Below are 19,724 nucleotides of genomic sequence, written 5' to 3'. Positions count from 1 at the left end.
TTGAGTAAGCATGAACAAGTTTATTAACAATGGGAACATAACTTGAGATTCCCTAATTCCCTATTCTATCCCTGCCTGACAGATTGCCACCACCATAGTTATACATTGATATTATGGCTATCTGGATAGGGGAACGATATTGACATATTGAACAATCTTGTGATTAGTTGCACCATAGCTCATGCTAATTTTCAACACCCGCCCTTAGATGGGTTGTTTTAAGTGTAACCAAATCACATGGCGTTTTTTTAATAGTCTATGTATACAACTTGGCTGGGTGGTCTACCTGCATGCAGGCCGGGCCTATCCCCTGGGGTGTAGTAGGAACATTAATGTAAGTGAAATGTGCCTAGTAAGGGCTTTGGGTCCTCTAAGTTTCCTGTGTGCGTACAGCAGTGTGGTTTAGACACCTTGCTGTGTGTGTGTGTGTGTGTGTGTGTGTGTGTGTGTGTGTGTGTGTGTGTGTGTGTGTGTGTGTGTGTGTGTGTGTGTGTGTGTGTGTGTGTGTGTGTGTGTGTGTGTGTGTGTGTGTGTGTGTGTGTGAGTGTGTGAGTGTGTGTGTGGGGGGGGGTTCGGACACCTAGCTGGTCCCCATCATCCCCATCCTGTCAGCGTGCTCTTCTGCGGGCCCTCTGCCAGTCCATGTTACAAATTGCACTCTATTCCCTATTTAGTGCCCTACTGTTGACCAGGGTTCATAGGGCCAGCCCATAGTGTGCACTATAAAGTGAATAGGGTGCCATTTGGGAAGAAGCCCTGTCCCTACCCTGTGATGAATGTCCATATGCCGGGAGTATTAACGTGGAGGAGCTGTGGAGATTCACACCAACAGGGACGACCATCTGGGCCCATACAGATATAGCATAGAGCTCTGCAAGGCAGCACACAAAGGAAGACCAGAGATAAAACACACATTTTGCATTATGTGGAAATGACTGAATATGCTGTAGTCAACCATTTTATGTGGCTGTGTTGTGTGCTGTACAATGCCTTTGCAAAGCTTGAAGTAAGGAATATCATATGCATCCTATGTTAAAATTATAGATTATATTATAGATCTGATTACATGGCCGTTTATTTGTCAATCATTATAATATACATCAATACCCACATAAAAGTAACTGATATTTCTCTATTATACTGAGCTCTTCAAATAACAGAAGGAAGAATGACGTTAAAACCATAGAAATAGAATGATAAGAATGTAATTCACACTATTTCTATAGATGAAACCATGCGACCATGAGACAAGAGATAACAACGATGTGTCTGGATTTAGATGTAGACTCCTCTCAGTCACGATGCAGCCAGGACCAACAGGAGAGGAAATCATTGTCATCGGTTCAGTAAGAGGAGACAAACAGCTCAACAAGCCTATCAATAATGTAACAGACCAACTGGGTATGTTGGTGGGTGGGTGGATGTTGTTAGTGCTCATAAAGAGAAGAGGGCTGCTCTGCTACATCTGGCACTATGGGAGGGAGGATAGCTTGCACTAACCAGCCTAGCACTGTGTTAATGTACAAGACAGGATGCTCCTAAAGAGGGCTTTGCCCTGCTACGCCTGGTACTGGCAGTATGGGAGACGATATCCTGTAGTGATCATTCTTCCTCCATGGCGATGGTGGTGGGCGATTGTTACAGGGCTCATTAAAGACAGGCCTGCTATGTTTGGCAGTATGCGAGAGAGGAAGGATATATTGTGATCCCATCATTATATTACAGTATGAATCACATCCCATAGAGCCATTGGTAGGAATGGTACATTAAGTGATCATATGGGGGCAGGTGATGAGTCGGGGTGGGGCAGGGTATTTGTGAGTCACTGAAACGACCTCAAACAACCACCAATAATTGAGTGTGTGTGTGTGTGTGTGGCTTTCTCAGTAGTTTTTCCGTCACCATGACACTATGAATCACAAATCAAATCAAATCAAATTGTATTTGTCACATACACATGGTTAGCAGATGTTGATGCGAATGTAGTGAAATGCCTGTGCTTCTAGTTTCCGACAGTGCAGTAATATTACAGAGAAAGAAAGAAAGAAAGAAAGAAAGAAAGAAAGAAAGAAAGAAAGAAAGAAAGAAAGAAAGAAAGAAAGAAAGAAAGAAAGAAAGAAAGAAAGAAACGCTCAGACAGGCATCATCCTTTATATTTCCCGGGCGTGTAGTAGTCCATGTGGCACTGTGACTGTATACGTCACTAGGCGAGATCAGCACCTTGGACAGCGACAGCGTCTCCTGTCACTACAACAGCCGAACGAAATCTGCCCTCCCCATCCCTAACTACAGGGATACAGAGAGGGTGCATCCATATCATACAGAGGAAACAGACTAATAACTGTAGAGTAGAAAATGGGAAGTGTCATACAGTTTTTCATTCTAGAAGGCTAGAATTCATTCCGGAAGTATAGGTCCTGCGTTGATTCATTATCAAAGTCGACCATTTCGAGGAGAAATCAGGCAGCGAAATCGAGCAGTAGGCTATCATCCTCATCGTCACCATCTGAGAGGCTAGCCTACCATATCAACGGCATTACTGCTGTAATTGCCCTCTCGGATGTGTAGACATCTCTATCTATGCGTCTGTAATTAAAAGATTGCAGCAACTGTTGTTTTGAATTCTGGTCTGTTGTTCTGAAATTTCGGTGCACCATATTTTCAACGCAAAGATAAAAGACACAGAAGAGAAATGCTGATGGGTATCGAATGAAGATGAGATGTATTGCTGTTTTGGGTGGCTGTATTTACAGCTACTTAACATGCAAATGCACTGGATTGTAAATTGGATCCACTCTGTGTGGACGTCGGGTGCAATGGGGTGGATCATTCTTGATGGATCAATCCGAAACATTACCGAGGAATAGAATATAAAAGAATTATCATGATCTGACCGCTGGGATGCTACTTAAGAACAATAAAAAGACGATATAATCACACGCCTTCACCTAACTTCCATTACATCATCTTTCGGCACCCTTTTGGATTATGATTCTTGACAACAGTCTCAGATATGACTGTGTGACTGGTAATGGAATGTTGTTGTTTTTCACACCTCGCTCTACATTCTATTATGGCTCTACGTCACCCCGTTCTACATTTTATTATGGCTCTATGTTGCTGTCTCTTCCGCTAGTCATACTCTGGCTGTCTTCTGCTTTGGGTAGCAAAACATGGATTTTTGCTGCAAACCCCAAGTGCAATGCATTTGACGATGTGCAGAATTAAGATCGATAGTGCAAGCAATGGACTCTGACATTGTACGTTATAGGCCTGTCACGCAATTGTGGTGGTAGGGGTGGAGGAAACATCTCACTAGACTGCATTCGCAGAGTTGTTCGGTAATGAATATTGAGAGTGTCTCGAGCTTCTCAAGAGAAAAATCTCCCATCCGCATTGTTTTAGACACACATGCCATCAGAGACAACAACCAAGAGGTGGTCATTTATGTTTTACCATTTGACAGCACATTTACAGTAGGGTAGGCCTAACCCACAAGTTTGTTAAGCTCATCGGTAATGTTATTCAGAAGATGTATTGGTGAAAATTTGTCATACTTTATGTAGTAAAATAATTGGCTAAAAATAATAATACCAAAATTAATAATACCAATAACAACAATAATAGTATTATTAACAATAAGAACATTTTTAAATCAACGGCATATTTTATATTTGATTGAGACCACATTATTGTCAAATAGGTTTCATTCCCTTCCGAAGAATTCATGTAGGAAAAAATGTTCAAATATCGGATCCGAATGTTTTTCAACGAACTGAAAGTGCTGGTTTTTATGCGAGACGATTCGAGACAGCCCGACAGATCCGACGCAGATAGACCGTCCAGCATGCGGGGTCTAGGGATGGGCGGCTGCGGCTGGCCTCCCTTTGTGGACTGCTCCTCCCGGGATGACGAGGAGGAGTATTACGGGACGGAACCTCGACCTCGGAGCCTGGGCTTTGAGGAGAAGGACCCCAAACTGCAAGTGGGCATGGATACCGTGTCGCTCACCAGCACCGCAAGCAGCCTGCGCTGTCGTATCTGCTTCCAGGGCCCAGAACAGGTACTGTCCGAGATAGATACAAGCTCCTTCACGTTGTCCTGCTTTTCGCGCCACAACACAACACTGCTCAATTGAACCATAGGCAATAGCCCTATGCTGTCCATGGTGCTGAATGTTAGTGCACCTACAGGCCTATAGTTAAACCTATATGCCCTGGCTATATTTTGACCAGTTGCGAGTTGGTGTGTTCTGTGTTGACAAATTGATTTGGTTGAGAAAATACTGACAACTATTATTTGTATTGTAGTACTCATTGTGGATTATCGCATGACTGATGTCACGGTCCACGTGTAAACGTGATTAATAATTGGCCTGGCAATGAACTTGTAACGAATGGCAGAAGAGCATAAAAAGACTGGCACGCAGGCTTGTTTGTGGGCCTATAAGCCAAGGAAAGTATAGGCATGCAGAACAATGAACGAATCTTTGGTCCTCAGCCAAAACTTGACACAACAGATGTGCAGAACCAGTACAGCCTGGCTGAGCTGGATAATCATGGTCTTGAGATAATTATATATGGTGTACGTGCCACTGGAGCACAGATGGAAATCACCACTTAATCACTTTATAAGATTTGATGTTTGTCATAGTGTTAATACAATATACAGTAGGTGCTAATTTATAGCATCTGTAAATTCAATGGGATGTTGCAGAAATGAGAAACCATAGAAAAGAACAGGCCGTTTTTTTAAATTGCTCTTAGCTAAGAAGCTGTTTTTGTTTCTTTTCACCATTTTAATTGAAAACAATCACAGTAAGTACTATATTGTTACCCAAGAATGATTTGATATTGAGAAAAAAATGTATTTAAGTATTAAAGACACATTTATCTGTTACCTGGCTCTGGCCAGTTGTACCACATTGTCTGGTTCTCAGGCTAGTTGATCGGGCCTTCAGTGAATAGACTATGAAGCACAGGCAAACAAACATATTCAGAAAACATTTAAAAGTGATTTAAAAGTAGCATCAATCTTCTTTAGATTGACATGATATTAACCTCTCTTTCAGAACCGCTTTCTACCACTTTGATTGAATGATTACTTGGAGGATCACTGGAAAGTCCATGATCAGATGAATTGAGGCTTTTCTGAGAGCAAACTCCATATTAGGAAGGAGTATGTTAAAAGCACTGTGTTCCACTGCATTTTTTTAGTAAGATGCCCAAATAATAATTTCTAGGTGAATGAAACAAGTTGAGCTAATTTTAAGTTGAATTTTTGCCTACATTTTCTCAAGTTAGAGATTGGGCCAACTATTTTTGTTGTTGTTCAGGTAACCGAAGTTGAGTAAACATTAAAAAAAGGCTGTGGAACCAGTTACTTAATAATAATTAGTTGAAACAACTAGACCATTTTTTACAGTGATGACCTATTATCTTAGACCCCGCAACTTTGTCACTTAGTTGTTATTTCATTATTTAAGTGCGTCACAACAGGGGACAGAGTCATGTCCCTGTCAGATAGTCTGGGTAGCCATTTGGTTAGATGTTCAGGAGTCTTATGGCTTGGGGTTAGAAGCTGTTTAGAAGCCTCTTGGACCTAGACATGGCGCTCCGGTACCACTTGCTATATGGTAGCAGAGAGAACAGTCTATGACTAGAGTGGCTGGAGTCTTTGACAATTTTTAGGGCCTTCCTCTGAAACCGCCTGGTATAGAGGTCCTGGATAGGAGGAAGCTTAGCCCCAGTGATGTACTGGGCCGTACGCACTACCCTCTGTAGTGCCTTGCGGTTGGAGGCCGAGCAGTTGCCATACCAGGCAGTGATGCAACCAATGCTCTCGATGGTGCAGCTGTAGAAACTTTTGAGGATCTGAGGACCCATGCCAAATCTTTTCAGCCTCCTGAGGGGGAATAGGTTTTGTTGTGCCCTCTTCACGACTGTCTTGGTGTGTTTGGACCATGTTAGTTTGTTGGTGATGTGGACACCAAGGAACTTGAAGCTCTCAACCTGCTCCACTACAGCCCTGCCGATGAGAATGGTGGCATGCTTGGTCCTTCTTTTCCTGTAGTCCACAATCATCTCCTTTGTCTTGGTCACGTTGAGGGGGAGGTTGTTGTCCTGGCACCACACGGCCAGGTCTCTGACCTCCTCCCTATAGACTGTTTCGTTGTTGTCGGTGATCAGGCCTACCACTGTTGTGTCATTGGCAAACTTAATGATGGTGTTGGAGTTGTGCCTGGCCGTGCAGTCATGAGTGAACAGGGAGGGGGCTGAGCACGTACCCCTGAGGGGCTCCCGTCTTGAGGATCAGCGTGGCGCATGTGTTGTTACCTACCCTTACCACCTGGCGGCGACCCTTCAGGAAGTCCAGGATCCAGTTGCAGAGGGAGGTGTTTAGTCCCAGGGTCCTTAGCTTAGTAATGAACTTTGAGGGCACTATGGTGTTGAACGCTGAGCTGTAGTCAATGAATACCATTCTCTCATAGAAATTCCCATTCAAGTCAATATGGGTGATGGGTGAAGGGGTATGAGGCATATAAATATAATCTAGTTCTGTGGTCTGAGGAGCTATGCCCGTTCTAGTCATTCTATTTCTATGTGTGCACCACCACCAACCATTACACTTGACTCACTGGTGTACACAGCTAGCTTCAGTATTGGCTGTGTCAGAGTCTTATATTTTGAATAGAAGCCAAATGTAAGGCTCTGGGCAAAGCCTGGCAGCATTTGCTTCAAACTGGCTGGGTGCCTGGATGGATGGGTTGGGTGTGTGGGTGGGTGGGAGGATGGATGGATGGATGGGTGGTTCGGCATACTGGATTACTTTTACCTGGATTTACATTTTACTGTACAACAAGTGTTTGTTTAAGTTTTATTCAGTTCCTCATATTCTGCTGATATTATTTTAATGTCTTTATAATGTCAGCCCAGTTGTTATAACTTCTTTATAATGTCAGCCAAGTTATTATAATGTCTTAATAATGTCAGACAAGTTATTATAATGTCTTTATATTGTCATCCAAGTTATTATTGCGCCTTTAAAATGTCGGCCTTGTTATTATAATGTTTTACAATTTCATCCCAGTTATTATAACTTCTTTATAATGTCAGCCCAGTTATTATAACTTCATTATCATGTCAGCCCAGTTATTATAATGTCTTAATAATGTTAGCCCAATTATTATAATGTCTTTATAATGTCAGCCCAATTATTATAATGTCTTTATAATGTCAACCCAGATATTATAACTTCTGTATAATGTCAGCCCAGTTATTATAATGTCTTAATAATGTCAGCCCAATTATTATAATGTCTTTCTAATGTCAGCCCAGTTATGATAATGTCTTTCTAATGTCGGCCCAGTTCTTACAACGTCTTTAGAATGTCAGCCCGGTTATTATAATGTTTTTATAATTTCAACTCAGTTATAATAACTTCTTTATAATGTCAGCCCAGTTATTATAACTTCTTTATAATTTCAACCCAGTTATAGTAACTTCTTTATAATGTCAGCCCAGTTATTATAGTCTTTATAATGGCAGCCCAGATATTTTATTGTCTTTATATTGTCACCCCAGTTATTTTAACTTCTTTATAATGTCAGCCCAGTTATTATAACTTCTTTATAATGTCAGCACAGTTATTATAACATCTTCATAATGTCATCCCAGTTATGATAACGTATTTATAATGTCAGCCCAGTTATTATAACTTCAATATCACGTCAGCCCAGTTATTAAAACTTCTTTATAATGTCTTCCCAGTTATTATAACTTCTTTATCACGTCAGCCCAGTTATTATAACTTCTTTATAATGTCTTTCCAGTTATTATAACTTCAATATCACGTCAGCCCAGTTATTATAACTTCTTTATAATGTCTTCCCAGTTATTATAACTTCAATATCACGTCAGCCCAGTTATTATAACTTCTTTATAATGTCTTCCCAGTTATTATAACTTCTTTATCACGTCAGCCCAGTTATTATAACTTCTTTATAATGTCTTCCCAGTTATTATAACTTCAATATCACGTCAGCCCAGTTATTATAACTTCTTTATAATGTCTTCCCAGTTATTATAACTTCAATATCACGTCAGCCCAGTTATTATAACTTCTTTATAATGTCTTCCCAGTTATTATAACTTCTTTATAATGTCAGCCAGATTATTATAACATCTTTATAATGTCAGCCCAGTTATTATACCGTCTTCATAACGTCATCCCAGTTATGATAACGTATTTATAATGTCAGCTCAGTTATTCTAACGTCTATATAATGTCAGCCCAGTTATTCTAACGTCTTTATAATGTCAGCCCAGTTATTATAACTTATTTATAATGTCAGCCCAGTTATTATAGTCTTTATAATGGCAGCCCAGTTATTATAACTTATTTATATTGTCATCCCAGTTATTTTAACATCGTTATGTCAGCCTAGTTATTATAACTTATTTATATTGTCATCCCAGTTATTTTAACATCTTTATGTCAGCCTAGTTATTGCAGTCTTTATAATGTCAGCCCAGTTATTATAATGTCTTAATAATGTCAGCCCAGTTATAATAACTTATTTTTAATGTCAGCCCAGTTATTATAACTTCTTTATAATGTCAGCCCAGTTATTATAGTCTTTATAATGGCAGCCCAGTTATTATAATGTCTTTATAATGTCAGCCCAGTTATTATAGTCTTTATAATGGCAGCCCAGTTATTTTATTGTCTTTATATTGTCACCCCAGTTATTTTAACTTCTTTATAATGTCATCCCAGTTATTATAACTTCTTTATAATGTCAGCACAGTTATTATAATGTCTTTCTAATGTCGGCCCAGTTCTTACAACGTCTTTAGAATGTCAGCCCAGTTATTATAATGTTTTTATAAGTTCAACCCAGTTATAGTAACTTCTTTATAATGTCAGCCCAGTTATTATGACTTCTTTATATTGTCAGCCCAGTTATTTTAACATCTATATTGTTACGATCAACTAGGAGTGGTGGGTGGAATCAGGCGCAGAGAGCAGGGTTCAGTCGTTTGTCAAATGTATTCACCAGCGCAACAAAACAGTCACGCCAACACACAGGGCGTATATAAGTTGCCAGTCCAAACAACAGGACAAAAATAGTCCGGAGAATAAAGACTTGAATTAATCACACCATCAAACACAGAGTAACAAAAACAAGCCCGCACAAATACCCAGCGGGCCTAGTGCCCTTAAATACCCTACAAACAAACTCTAATACAAAACAGGTGTACCCAATTACCCAATAACCAAAACAAACGGAAAGGGAATCGATGGCAGCTATTAGGCAGGCGACGACGACCGCCGAGCACCTCCCGAACAGGAAGAGAAACCATCTTCGGCGAGGTTCGTGACATATATAATGTCAGCCCAGTTGTTATAGTCTTCATAATGGCAGCCCAGTTATTTTAATGACTTTATATTGTCACCCCAGTTATGATAACATATTTATAATGTCAGCCCAGTTATTCTAACGTCTATATAATGTCAGCCCAGTTATTATAACTTCTTTCTAATGTCGGCCCAGTTATTTTAACTTCTTCATAATGTCATCCCAGTTATGATAACATATTTATAATGTCAGCCCAGTTATTCTAACGTCTATATAATGTCAGCCCAGTTATTATAACTTCTTTATATTGTCATCCCAGTTATTTTAACATCTTTATGTCAGCCCAGTTATTATAGTCTTTATAATGTCAGCCCAGTTATTATAATGTCTTAATAATGTCAGCCCAGTTATTATAACTTCTTTCTTAAGTCAGCCCAGTTTTTATAACGTCTTTATAATGTCAGCCCAGTTATTATAATGTATTTTTATGTCAGCCCAGTTCTTATAACTTCTTTACAATGTCAGCCCAGTTATTATAACTTATTTTTTATGTCAGCCCAGTTGTTATAACTTCTTTCTAATATCAGCCCAGTTATTATAATATCTTAATAATGTCAGCCCAATTATTATAATGTCTTTAAAATGTCAGCCCAGTTATTATAATGTCTTTATAATGTCAGCCCAGTTGTTATAACTTCTTTATAATGTCAGCCCAGTTATTATAATGTCTTTATAATGTCAGCTCAGTTCTTATCACTTTTTTATACTGTCAGCCCAGTTATTATAACTTCTTTATAATGTCAGCCCAGTTATTATAACTTCTTTCTAATGTCGGCCCAGTTATTTTAACTACTTTATAATGTCAGCCCAGTTATTATAACATCTTTATAATGTCAGCCAAGTTATTTTAACATCTTTATTATGTCAGCCCAGTTATTATAACGTCTTCATAATGTCATCCCAGTTATGATAACGTCTTTATAATGTCATCCCAGTTATGATAACGTCTTTATAATGTTAGCCCAGTTATTAGAACCTCTTTATAATGTCAGCCCAGTTATTCTAACTTCTTTATAATGTCAGCCCAGTTATTATAACATCTTTATAATGTCAGCCAAGTTATTTTAACATCTTTATTATGTCAGCCCAGTTATTATAACGTCTTCATAATGTCATCCCAGTTATGATAACGTCTTTATAATGTCATCCCAGTTATGATAACGTCTTTATAATGTTAGCCCAGTTATTAGAACCTCTTTATAATGTCAGCCCAGTTATTCTAACTTCTTTATAATGTCAGCCCAGTTATTATAACTGCTTTATAATGTCAGCCCAGTTATTATAATTTCTTTATAATATCAGCCCAGTTATTATAACATCTTTAAAATGTCAGCCCAGTTATTATAACTTCTTTATAATGTCAGCCCAGTTATAATAACTTCTTTATAATGTCATCCCAGTTATTATAACTCCTTAATAATGTTATCCCAGTTATTATAACTTATTTCTTAAGTCAACCCAGTTTTTTTAACGTCTTTATAATGTCAGCCCAGTTATTATAACTTCTTTATAATGTCAGCCCAGTTATTATAAGTTCTTTATCATGTCAGCCCAGTTCTTATAATAATGTCAGCCCAGTTATTATAACTTATTTTTCATGTCAGCCCTGTTGTTATAACTTATTTCTAATATCAGCCCGTTATTATAATGTCTTAATAATTCAGCCCAATTATTATAATGTCTTTATAATGTCAGCCCAGTTATTATAACTTATTTATAATGTCAGCCCAATTATTATAATGTCTTTAAAATGTTAGCCCAGTTATTATAATGTCTTTATAATGTCAGCCCAGTTGTTATAACTTCTTTATAATGTCAGCCCAGTTATTTTAATGTTTTTATAATGTCAGGCCAATTATTATATTGTCTTTGTAATGTCAGACAAGTTATTATAATGTCTTTATAATGTCAGCCCAGTTATTATAATGTCTTTATAATGTCAGCCCAGTTATTATAAGGTTTTTATAATGTCAGCCTAGTTATTTTAACATCTTTATTATGTCAGCCCAGTTATTATAACTTATTTTTAATATCAGCCCAGTTATTATAACATCTTTATAATGTCAGCACAGTTATTATAATGTCTTTCTAATGTCGGCCAGTTCTTACAACGTCTTTAGAATGTCAGCCCAGTTATTATAACTTCTTTATAATGTCAGCGCAGTTATTATAATATCTTTCTAATGTCACCCCAGTTTTTATAATGTTTTTATAATGTCAGCCCAGTTATTTTAACTTCTTTATAATGTCAGACCAGTTCTTATTTCTTTATAATGTCAGCCCAGTTATTATAAAGTTTTTATAATGTCAGCCCAGTTATTATAACTTATTTATAATGTCAGCACAGTTATTATAATGTCTTTCTAATGTCGGCCAGTTCTTACAACGTCTTTAGAATGTCAGCCCAGTTATTATAACTTCTTTATAATGTCAGCGCAGTTATTATAATATCTTTCTAATGTCACCCCAGTTTTTATAATGTTTTTATAATGTCAGCCCAGTTATTTTAACTTCTTTATAATGTCAGACCAGTTCTTATTTCTTTATAATGTCAGCCCAGTTATTATAAAGTTTTTATAATGTCAGCCCAGTTATTATAAAGTTTTTATAATGTCAGCCCAGTTTAAAAAAAATCTTTATAATGTCAGCCCAGTTATTATAAAGTCTTTATAATGTCAGCCCAAATATTATAATGTCTTTATAATGTCAGCCCAGGTCTTATAACTTCTTTATATTGTCAGCCCAGTTATTTTAACTTCTTTATTAATTCAGCCCAGTTATTATAACTTCTTTATAATGTCAGACCAGTTATTATTTCTTCATAATGTCAGCCCAGTTATTATAAAGTTTATATAATGTCAGCCCAGTTATTTGAAAATCTTTATAATGTCAGCCCAGTTATTCTAAAGTCTTTATAATGTCAGCCCAGTTATTATAACTTCTTTATAATGTCAGCACAGTTATTATAATGTCTTTCTAACGTCGGCCCAGTTCTTACAACGTCTTTAGAATGTCAGCCCAGTTATTATAACTTCTTTATAATGTCAGCGCAGTTATTATAATATCTTTCTAATGTCACCCCAGTTTTTATAATGTTTTTATAATGTCAGCCCAGTTATTTTAACTTCTTTATAATGTCAGACCAGTTATTATTTCTTTATAATGTCAGCCCAGTTTAAAAAAAATCATTATAATGTCAGACCAGTTATTATTTCTTTATAATGTCAGCCCAGTTATTATAAAGTTTATATAATGTCAGCCCAGTTATTTGAAAATCTTTATAATGTCAGCCCAGTTATTATAAAAATCTTTATAATGTCAGCCCAGTTATTATAACTTCTTTCTAATGTCGGCCCAGTTATTACAACATCTTTAGAATGTCAGCCCAGTTATTATAATGTCTTAATAATGTCAGCCCGGTTCTTATCACTTCTTTATCATGTCATCCCAGTTATTATAACTTCTTTGTCGTGTCAGCCCAGTTATTATAACGTCTTTACAATGTCAGCCCAGTTATTATAACTTCTTTATAATGTCAGCCCAGTTATTATAACTTCTTTATAATGTCAGCCCAGTGATTATAACTTCTTTATAATGTCAGCCCAGTTATTATAACTTCTTTATAATGTCAGCCCAGTTATTATAATGTTTTTATAATGTCAGCCCAGTTATTATAACTTGTTTATGATGTCAGCCCAGTTATTATAACTTGTTTATAATGTCAGCCCAGTTCTTATAACTTATTTATAATGTCAGCCCAGTTATTATAACTTCTTTATAATGTCAGCCCAGTTATTATAACTTCTTTATAATGTCAGCCCACTTATTATAATGTTTTTATAATGTCAGCCCAGTTATTATAACTTCTTTATAATGTCAGCCCAGTTATTATAACTTCTTTATAATGTCAGCCCAGTTATTATAATGTTTTTATAATGTCAGCCCAGTTATTATAACTTGTTTATAATGTCAGCCCAGTTATTATAACTTCTCTATAATGTCAGCCCAGTTCTTATAACTTATTTATGTCAGCCCAGTTATTATAACTTCTTTATAATGTCAGCCCAGTTATTATAACTTCTTTATAATGTCAGCCCACTTATTATAACTTCTTTATAATGTCAGCCCAGTTATTATAACGTCTTCATAATGTCATCCCAGTTATGATAACGTCTTTATAATGTCATCCCAGTTATGATAACGTCTTTATAATGTTAGCCCAGTTATTAGAACCTCTTTATAATGTCAGCCCAGTTATTCTAACTTCTTTATAATGTCAGCCCAGTTATTATAACATCTTTATAATGTCAGCCAAGTTATTTTAACATCTTTATTATGTCAGCCCAGTTATTATAACGTCTTCATAATGTCATCCCAGTTATGATAATGTCTTTATAATGTCATCCCAGTTATGATAACGTCTTTATAATGTTAGCCCAGTTATTAGAACCTCTTTATAATGTCAGCCCAGTTATTCTAACTTCTTTATAATGTCAGCCCAGTTATTATAACTGCTTTATAATGTCAGCCCAGTTATTATAATTTCTTTATAATATCAGCCCAGTTATTATAACATCTTTAAAATGTCAGCCCAGTTATTATAACTTCTTTATAATGTCAGCCCAGTTATAATAACTTCTTTATAATGTCATCCCAGTTATTATAACTCCTTAATAATGTTATCCCAGTTATTATAACTTATTTCTTAAGTCAACCCAGTTTTTTTAACGTCTTTATAATGTCAGCCCAGTTATTATAACTTCTTTATAATGTCAGCCCAGTTATTATAAGTTCTTTATCATGTCAGCCCAGTTCTTATAATAATGTCAGCCCAGTTATTATAACTTATTTTTCATGTCAGCCCTGTTGTTATAACTTATTTCTAATATCAGCCGTTATTATAATGTCTTAATAATTCAGCCCAATTATTATAATGTCTTTATAATGTCAGCCCAGTTATTATAACTTATTTATAATGTCAGCCCAATTATTATAATGTCTTTAAAATGTTAGCCCAGTTATTATAATGTCTTTATAATGTCAGCCCAGTTGTTATAACTTCTTTATAATGTCAGCCCAGTTATTATAATGTTTTAATAATGTCAGGCCAATTATTATATTGTCTTTGTAATGTCAGACAAGTTATTATAATGTCTTTATAATGTCAGCCCAGTTATTATTATGTCTTTATAATGTCAGCCCAGTTATTATAAGGTTTTTATAATGTCAGCCTAGTTATTTTAACATCTTTATTATGTCAGCCCAGTTATTATAACTTCTTTTTAATATCAGCCCAGTTATTATAACATCTTTATAATGTCATCCCAGTTATTATAGTCTTTATAATGGCAGGCCAGTTATTTTATTATCTTTATATTGTCACCCCAGTTATTTTAACTTCTTTATAATATCAGCCCAGTTATTATAACTTATTTATAATGTCAGCACAGTTATTATAATGTCTTTCTAATGTCGGCCAGTTCTTACAACGTCTTTAGAATGTCAGCCCAGTTATTATAACTTCTTTATAATGTCAGCGCAGTTATTATAATATCTTTCTAATGTCACCCCAGTTTTTATAATGTTTTTATAATGTCAGCCCAGTTATTTTAACTTCTTTATAATGTCAGACCAGTTCTTATTTCTTTATAATGTCAGCCCAGTTATTATAAAGTTTTTATAATGTCAGCCCAGTTATTATAAAGTTTTTATAATGTCAGCCCAGTTTAAAAAAAATCTTTATAATGTCAGCCCAGTTATTATAAAGTCTTTATAATGTCAGCCCAAATATTATAATGTCTTTATAATGTCAGACCAGTTATTATTTCTTCATAATGTCAGCCCAGTTATTATAAAGTTTATATAATGTCAGCCCAGTTATTTGAAAATCTTTATAATGTCAGCCCAGTTATTCTAAAGTCTTTATAATGTCAGCCCAGTTATTATAACTTCTTTATAATGTCAGCCCAGTTATTATAATGTTTTTATAATGTCAGCCCAGTTATTATAATTTATTTCTAATGTCAGCCCAGTTATTATAACTGCTTAATAATGTCATCCCAGTTATTATAATGTTTTTATAATGTCAGGCCAGTTATTTTAATGTTTTTATAATGTCAGCCCGGTTATTAGAACTTCTTTATAATGTCATCCCAGTTATTCTAACGTCTTTATAATGTCAGCCCAGTTATTATAATGTTTTTATAATGTCATCCCAGTTATCTTAATGTTTTTATAATGTCAGCCCAGTTATTATAACTTCTTTATAATGTCAGCCCAGTTATTATAATTTCTTTATAATGTCAGCCCAGTTATTATAACTGCTTAATAATGTCATCCCAGTTATTATAATGTTTTTATAATGTCAGCCCAGTTATTCTAACTTCTTTATAATGTCAGCCCAGTTATTAGAACTTCTTTATAATGTCAGCCCAGTTATTATATTGTTTTTATAATGTCAGCCCAGTTATTCTAACTTCTTTATAATGTCAGCCCAGTTATTAGAACTTCTTTATAATGTCAGCCCAGTTATTAGAACTTCTTTATCATGTCAGCCCAGTTATTATAACTTCTTTATAATGTCATGCTAGTTATTATAACTTCTTTATAATGTCGGCCCAGTTATTATAACTTCTTTATAATGCCAGCCCAGTTATTATAATTTCTTTATAATGTCTTCCCAGTTATTATAACTTCTATATCACATCAGCCCAGTTATTATAACTTCTTTATAATGTCAGCCCAGTTATTATAACTTCTTTATAATGTCAGCCCAGTTATTATAACGTCTTCATAATGTCATCCCAGTTATGATAACGTCTTTATAATGTCATCCCAGTTATGATAACGTCTTTATAATGTTAGCCCAGTTATTAGAACCTCTTTATAATGTCAGCCCAGTTATTCTAACTTCTTTATAATGTCAGCCCAGTTATTATAACATCTTTATAATGTCAGCCAAGTTATTTTAATATCTTTATTATGTCAGCCCAGTTATTATAACGTCTTCATAATGTCATCCCAGTTATGATAACGTCTTTATAATGTCATCCCAGTTATGATAACGTCTTTATAATGTTAGCCCAGTTATTAGAACCTCTTTATAATGTCAGCCCAGTTATTCTAACTTCTTTATAATGTCAGCCCAGTTATTATAACTGCTTTATAATGTCAGCCCAGTTATTATAATTTCTTTATAATATAAGCCCAGTTATTATAACATCTTTAAAATGTCAGCCCAGTTATTATAACTTCTTTATAATGTCAGCCCAGTTATAATAACTTCTTTATAATGTCATCCCAGTTATTATAACTCCTTAATAATGTTATCCCAGTTATTATAACTTATTTCTTAAGTCAACCCAGTTTTTTTAACGTCTTTATAATGTCAGCCCAGTTATTATAACTTCTTTATAATGTCAGCCCAGTTATTATAAGTTCTTTATCATGTCAGCCCAGTTCTTATAATAATGTCAGCCCAGTTATTATAACTTATTTTTCATGTCAGCCCTGTTGTTATAACTTATTTCTAATATCAGCCGTTATTATAATGTCTTAATAATTCAGCCCAATTATTATAATGTCTTTATAATGTCAGCCCAGTTATTATAACTTATTTATAATGTCAGCCCAATTATTATAATGTCTTTAAAATGTTAGCCCAGTTATTATAATGTCTTTATAATGTCAGCCCAGTTGTTATAACTTCTTTATAATGTCAGCCCAGTTATTATAATGTTTTAATAATGTCAGGCCAATTATTATATTGTCTTTGTAATGTCAGACAAGTTATTATAATGTCTTTATAATGTCAGCCCAGTTATTATAATGTCTTTATAATGTCAGCCCAGTTATTATAAGGTTTTTATAATGTCAGCCTAGTTATTTTAACATCTTTATTATGTCAGCCCAGTTATTATAACTTCTTTTTAATATCAGCCCAGTTATTATAACATCTTTATAATGTCATCCCAGTTATTATAGTCTTTATAATGGCAGGCCAGTTATTTTATTATCTTTATATTGTCACCCCAGTTATTTTAACTTCTTTATAATATCAGCCCAGTTATTATAACTTATTTATAATGTCAGCACAGTTATTATAATGTCTTTCTAATGTCGGCCAGTTCTTACAACGTCTTTAGAATGTCAGCCCAGTTATTATAACTTCTTTATAATGTCAGCGCAGTTATTATAATATCTTTCTAATGTCACCCCAGTTTTTATAATGTTTTTATAATGTCAGCCCAGTTATTTTAACTTCTTTATAATGTCAGACCAGTTCTTATTTCTTTATAATGTCAGCCCAGTTATTATAAAGTTTTTATAATGTCAGCCCAGTTATTATAAAGTTTTTATAATGTCAGCCCAGTTTAAAAAAAATCTTTATAATGTCAGCCCAGTTATTATAAAGTCTTTATAATGTCAGCCCAAATATTATAATGTCTTTATAATGTCAGCCCAGGTCTTATAACTTCTTTATATTGTCAGCCCAGTTATTTTAACTTCTTTATTAATTCAGCCCAGTTATTATAACTTCTTTATAATGTCAGACCAGTTATTATTTCTTCATAATGTCAGCCCAGTTATTATAAAGTTTATATAATGTCAGCCCAGTTATTTGAAAATCTTTATAATGTCAGCCCAGTTATTCTAAAGTCTTTATAATGTCAGCCCAGTTATTATAACTTCTTTATAATGTCAGCACAGTTATTATAATGTCTTTCTAACGTCGGCCCAGTTCTTACAACGTCTTTAGAATGTCAGCCCAGTTATTATAACTTCTTTATAATGTCAGCGCAGTTATTATAATATCTTTCTAATGTCACCCCAGTTTTTATAATGTTTTTATAATGTCAGCCCAGTTATTTTAACTTCTTTATAATGTCAGACCAGTTATTATTTCTTTATAATGTCAGCCCAGTTTTAAAAAAATCTTTATAATGTCAGACCAGTTATTATTTCTTTATAATGTCAGCCCAGTTATTATAAAGTTTATATAATGTCAGCCCAGTTATTTGAAAATCTTTATAATGTCAGCCCAGTTATTATAAAAATCTTTATAATGTCAGCCCAGTTATTATAACTTCTTTCTAATGTCGGCCCAGTTATTACAACATCTTTAGAATGTAAGCCCAGTTATTATAATGTCTTAATAATGTCAGCCCGGTTCTTATCACTTCTTTATCATGTCATCCCAGTTATTATAACTTCTTTGTCGTGTCAGCCCAGTTATTATAACGTCTTTACAATGTCAGCCCAGTTATTATAACTTCTTTATAATGTCAGCCCAGTTATTATAACTTCTTTATAATGTCAGCCCAGTTATTATAACTTCTTTATAATGTCAGCCCAGTTATTATAACTTCTTTATAATGTCAGCCCAGTTATTATAATGTTTTTATAATGTCAGCCCAGTTATTATAACTTGTTTATAATGTCAGCCCAGTTATTATAACTTCTTTATAATGTCAGCCCAGTTCTTATAACTTATTTATAATGTCAGCCCAGTTATTATAATGTCTTAATAATGTCAGCCCGGTTCTTATCACTTCTTTATCATGTCATCCCAGTTATTATAACTTCTTTGTCGTGTCAGCCCAGTTATTATAACGTCTTTACAATGTCAGCCCAGTTATTATAACTTCTTTATAATGTCAGCCCAGTTATTATAACTTCTTTATAATGTCAGCCCAGTTATTATAACTTCTTTATAATGTCAGCCCAGTTATTATAACTTCTTTATAATGTCAGCCCAGTTATTATAATGTTTTTATAATGTCAGCCCAGTTATTATAACTTGTTTATAATGTCAGCCCAGTTATTATAACTTCTTTATAATGTCAGCCCAGTTCTTATAACTTATTTATAATGTCAGCCCAGTTATTATAACTTCTTTATAATGTCTGCCCAGTTATTATAACTTCTTTATAATGTCAGCCCACTTATTATAATGTTTTTATAATGTCAGCCCAGTTATTATAACTTCTTTATAATGTCAGCCCAGTTATTATAACTTCTTTATAATGTCAGCCCAGTTATTATAATGTTTTTATAATGTCAGCCCAGTTATTATAACTTGTTTATAATGTCAGCCCAGTTATTATAAATTCTCTATAATGTCAGCCCAGTTCTTATAACTTATTTATGTCAGCCCAGTTATTATAACTTCTTTATAATGTCAGCCCAGTTATTATAACTTCTTTATAATGTCAGCCCACTTATTATAATGTTTTTATAATGTCAGCCCAGTTATTATAACTTCTTTATAATGTCAGCCCAGTTATTATAACTTCTTTATAAT

General features: G+C 34.6%; 1 protein-coding gene across 1 annotated transcript in view; it reads left to right on the top strand.

Annotated features, from left to right (window-relative positions):
* Positions 1-2,245: 2,245 nt before the first annotated feature.
* Positions 2,246-19,724, top strand: part of LOC110532651 (E3 ubiquitin-protein ligase MARCHF9) — a 30,587-nt gene continuing 13,108 nt past the window's right edge. Inside the window, exon 1 of the mRNA XM_021616728.2 lies at positions 2,246-4,063. Coding sequence (XP_021472403.1) covers positions 3,740-4,063 — 324 coding nt within the window. The 5' untranslated portion in view covers positions 2,246-3,739. The remainder of the gene's footprint in view (positions 4,064-19,724) is intronic.

The sequence above is a fragment of the Oncorhynchus mykiss genome, chromosome 9 (assembly GCF_013265735.2).
Source record: "Oncorhynchus mykiss isolate Arlee chromosome 9, USDA_OmykA_1.1, whole genome shotgun sequence".
In the NCBI taxonomy this organism is placed as follows: Eukaryota; Metazoa; Chordata; class Actinopteri; order Salmoniformes; family Salmonidae; genus Oncorhynchus; species Oncorhynchus mykiss.
This window is presented reverse-complemented; position numbering and strand designations above follow the sequence as displayed.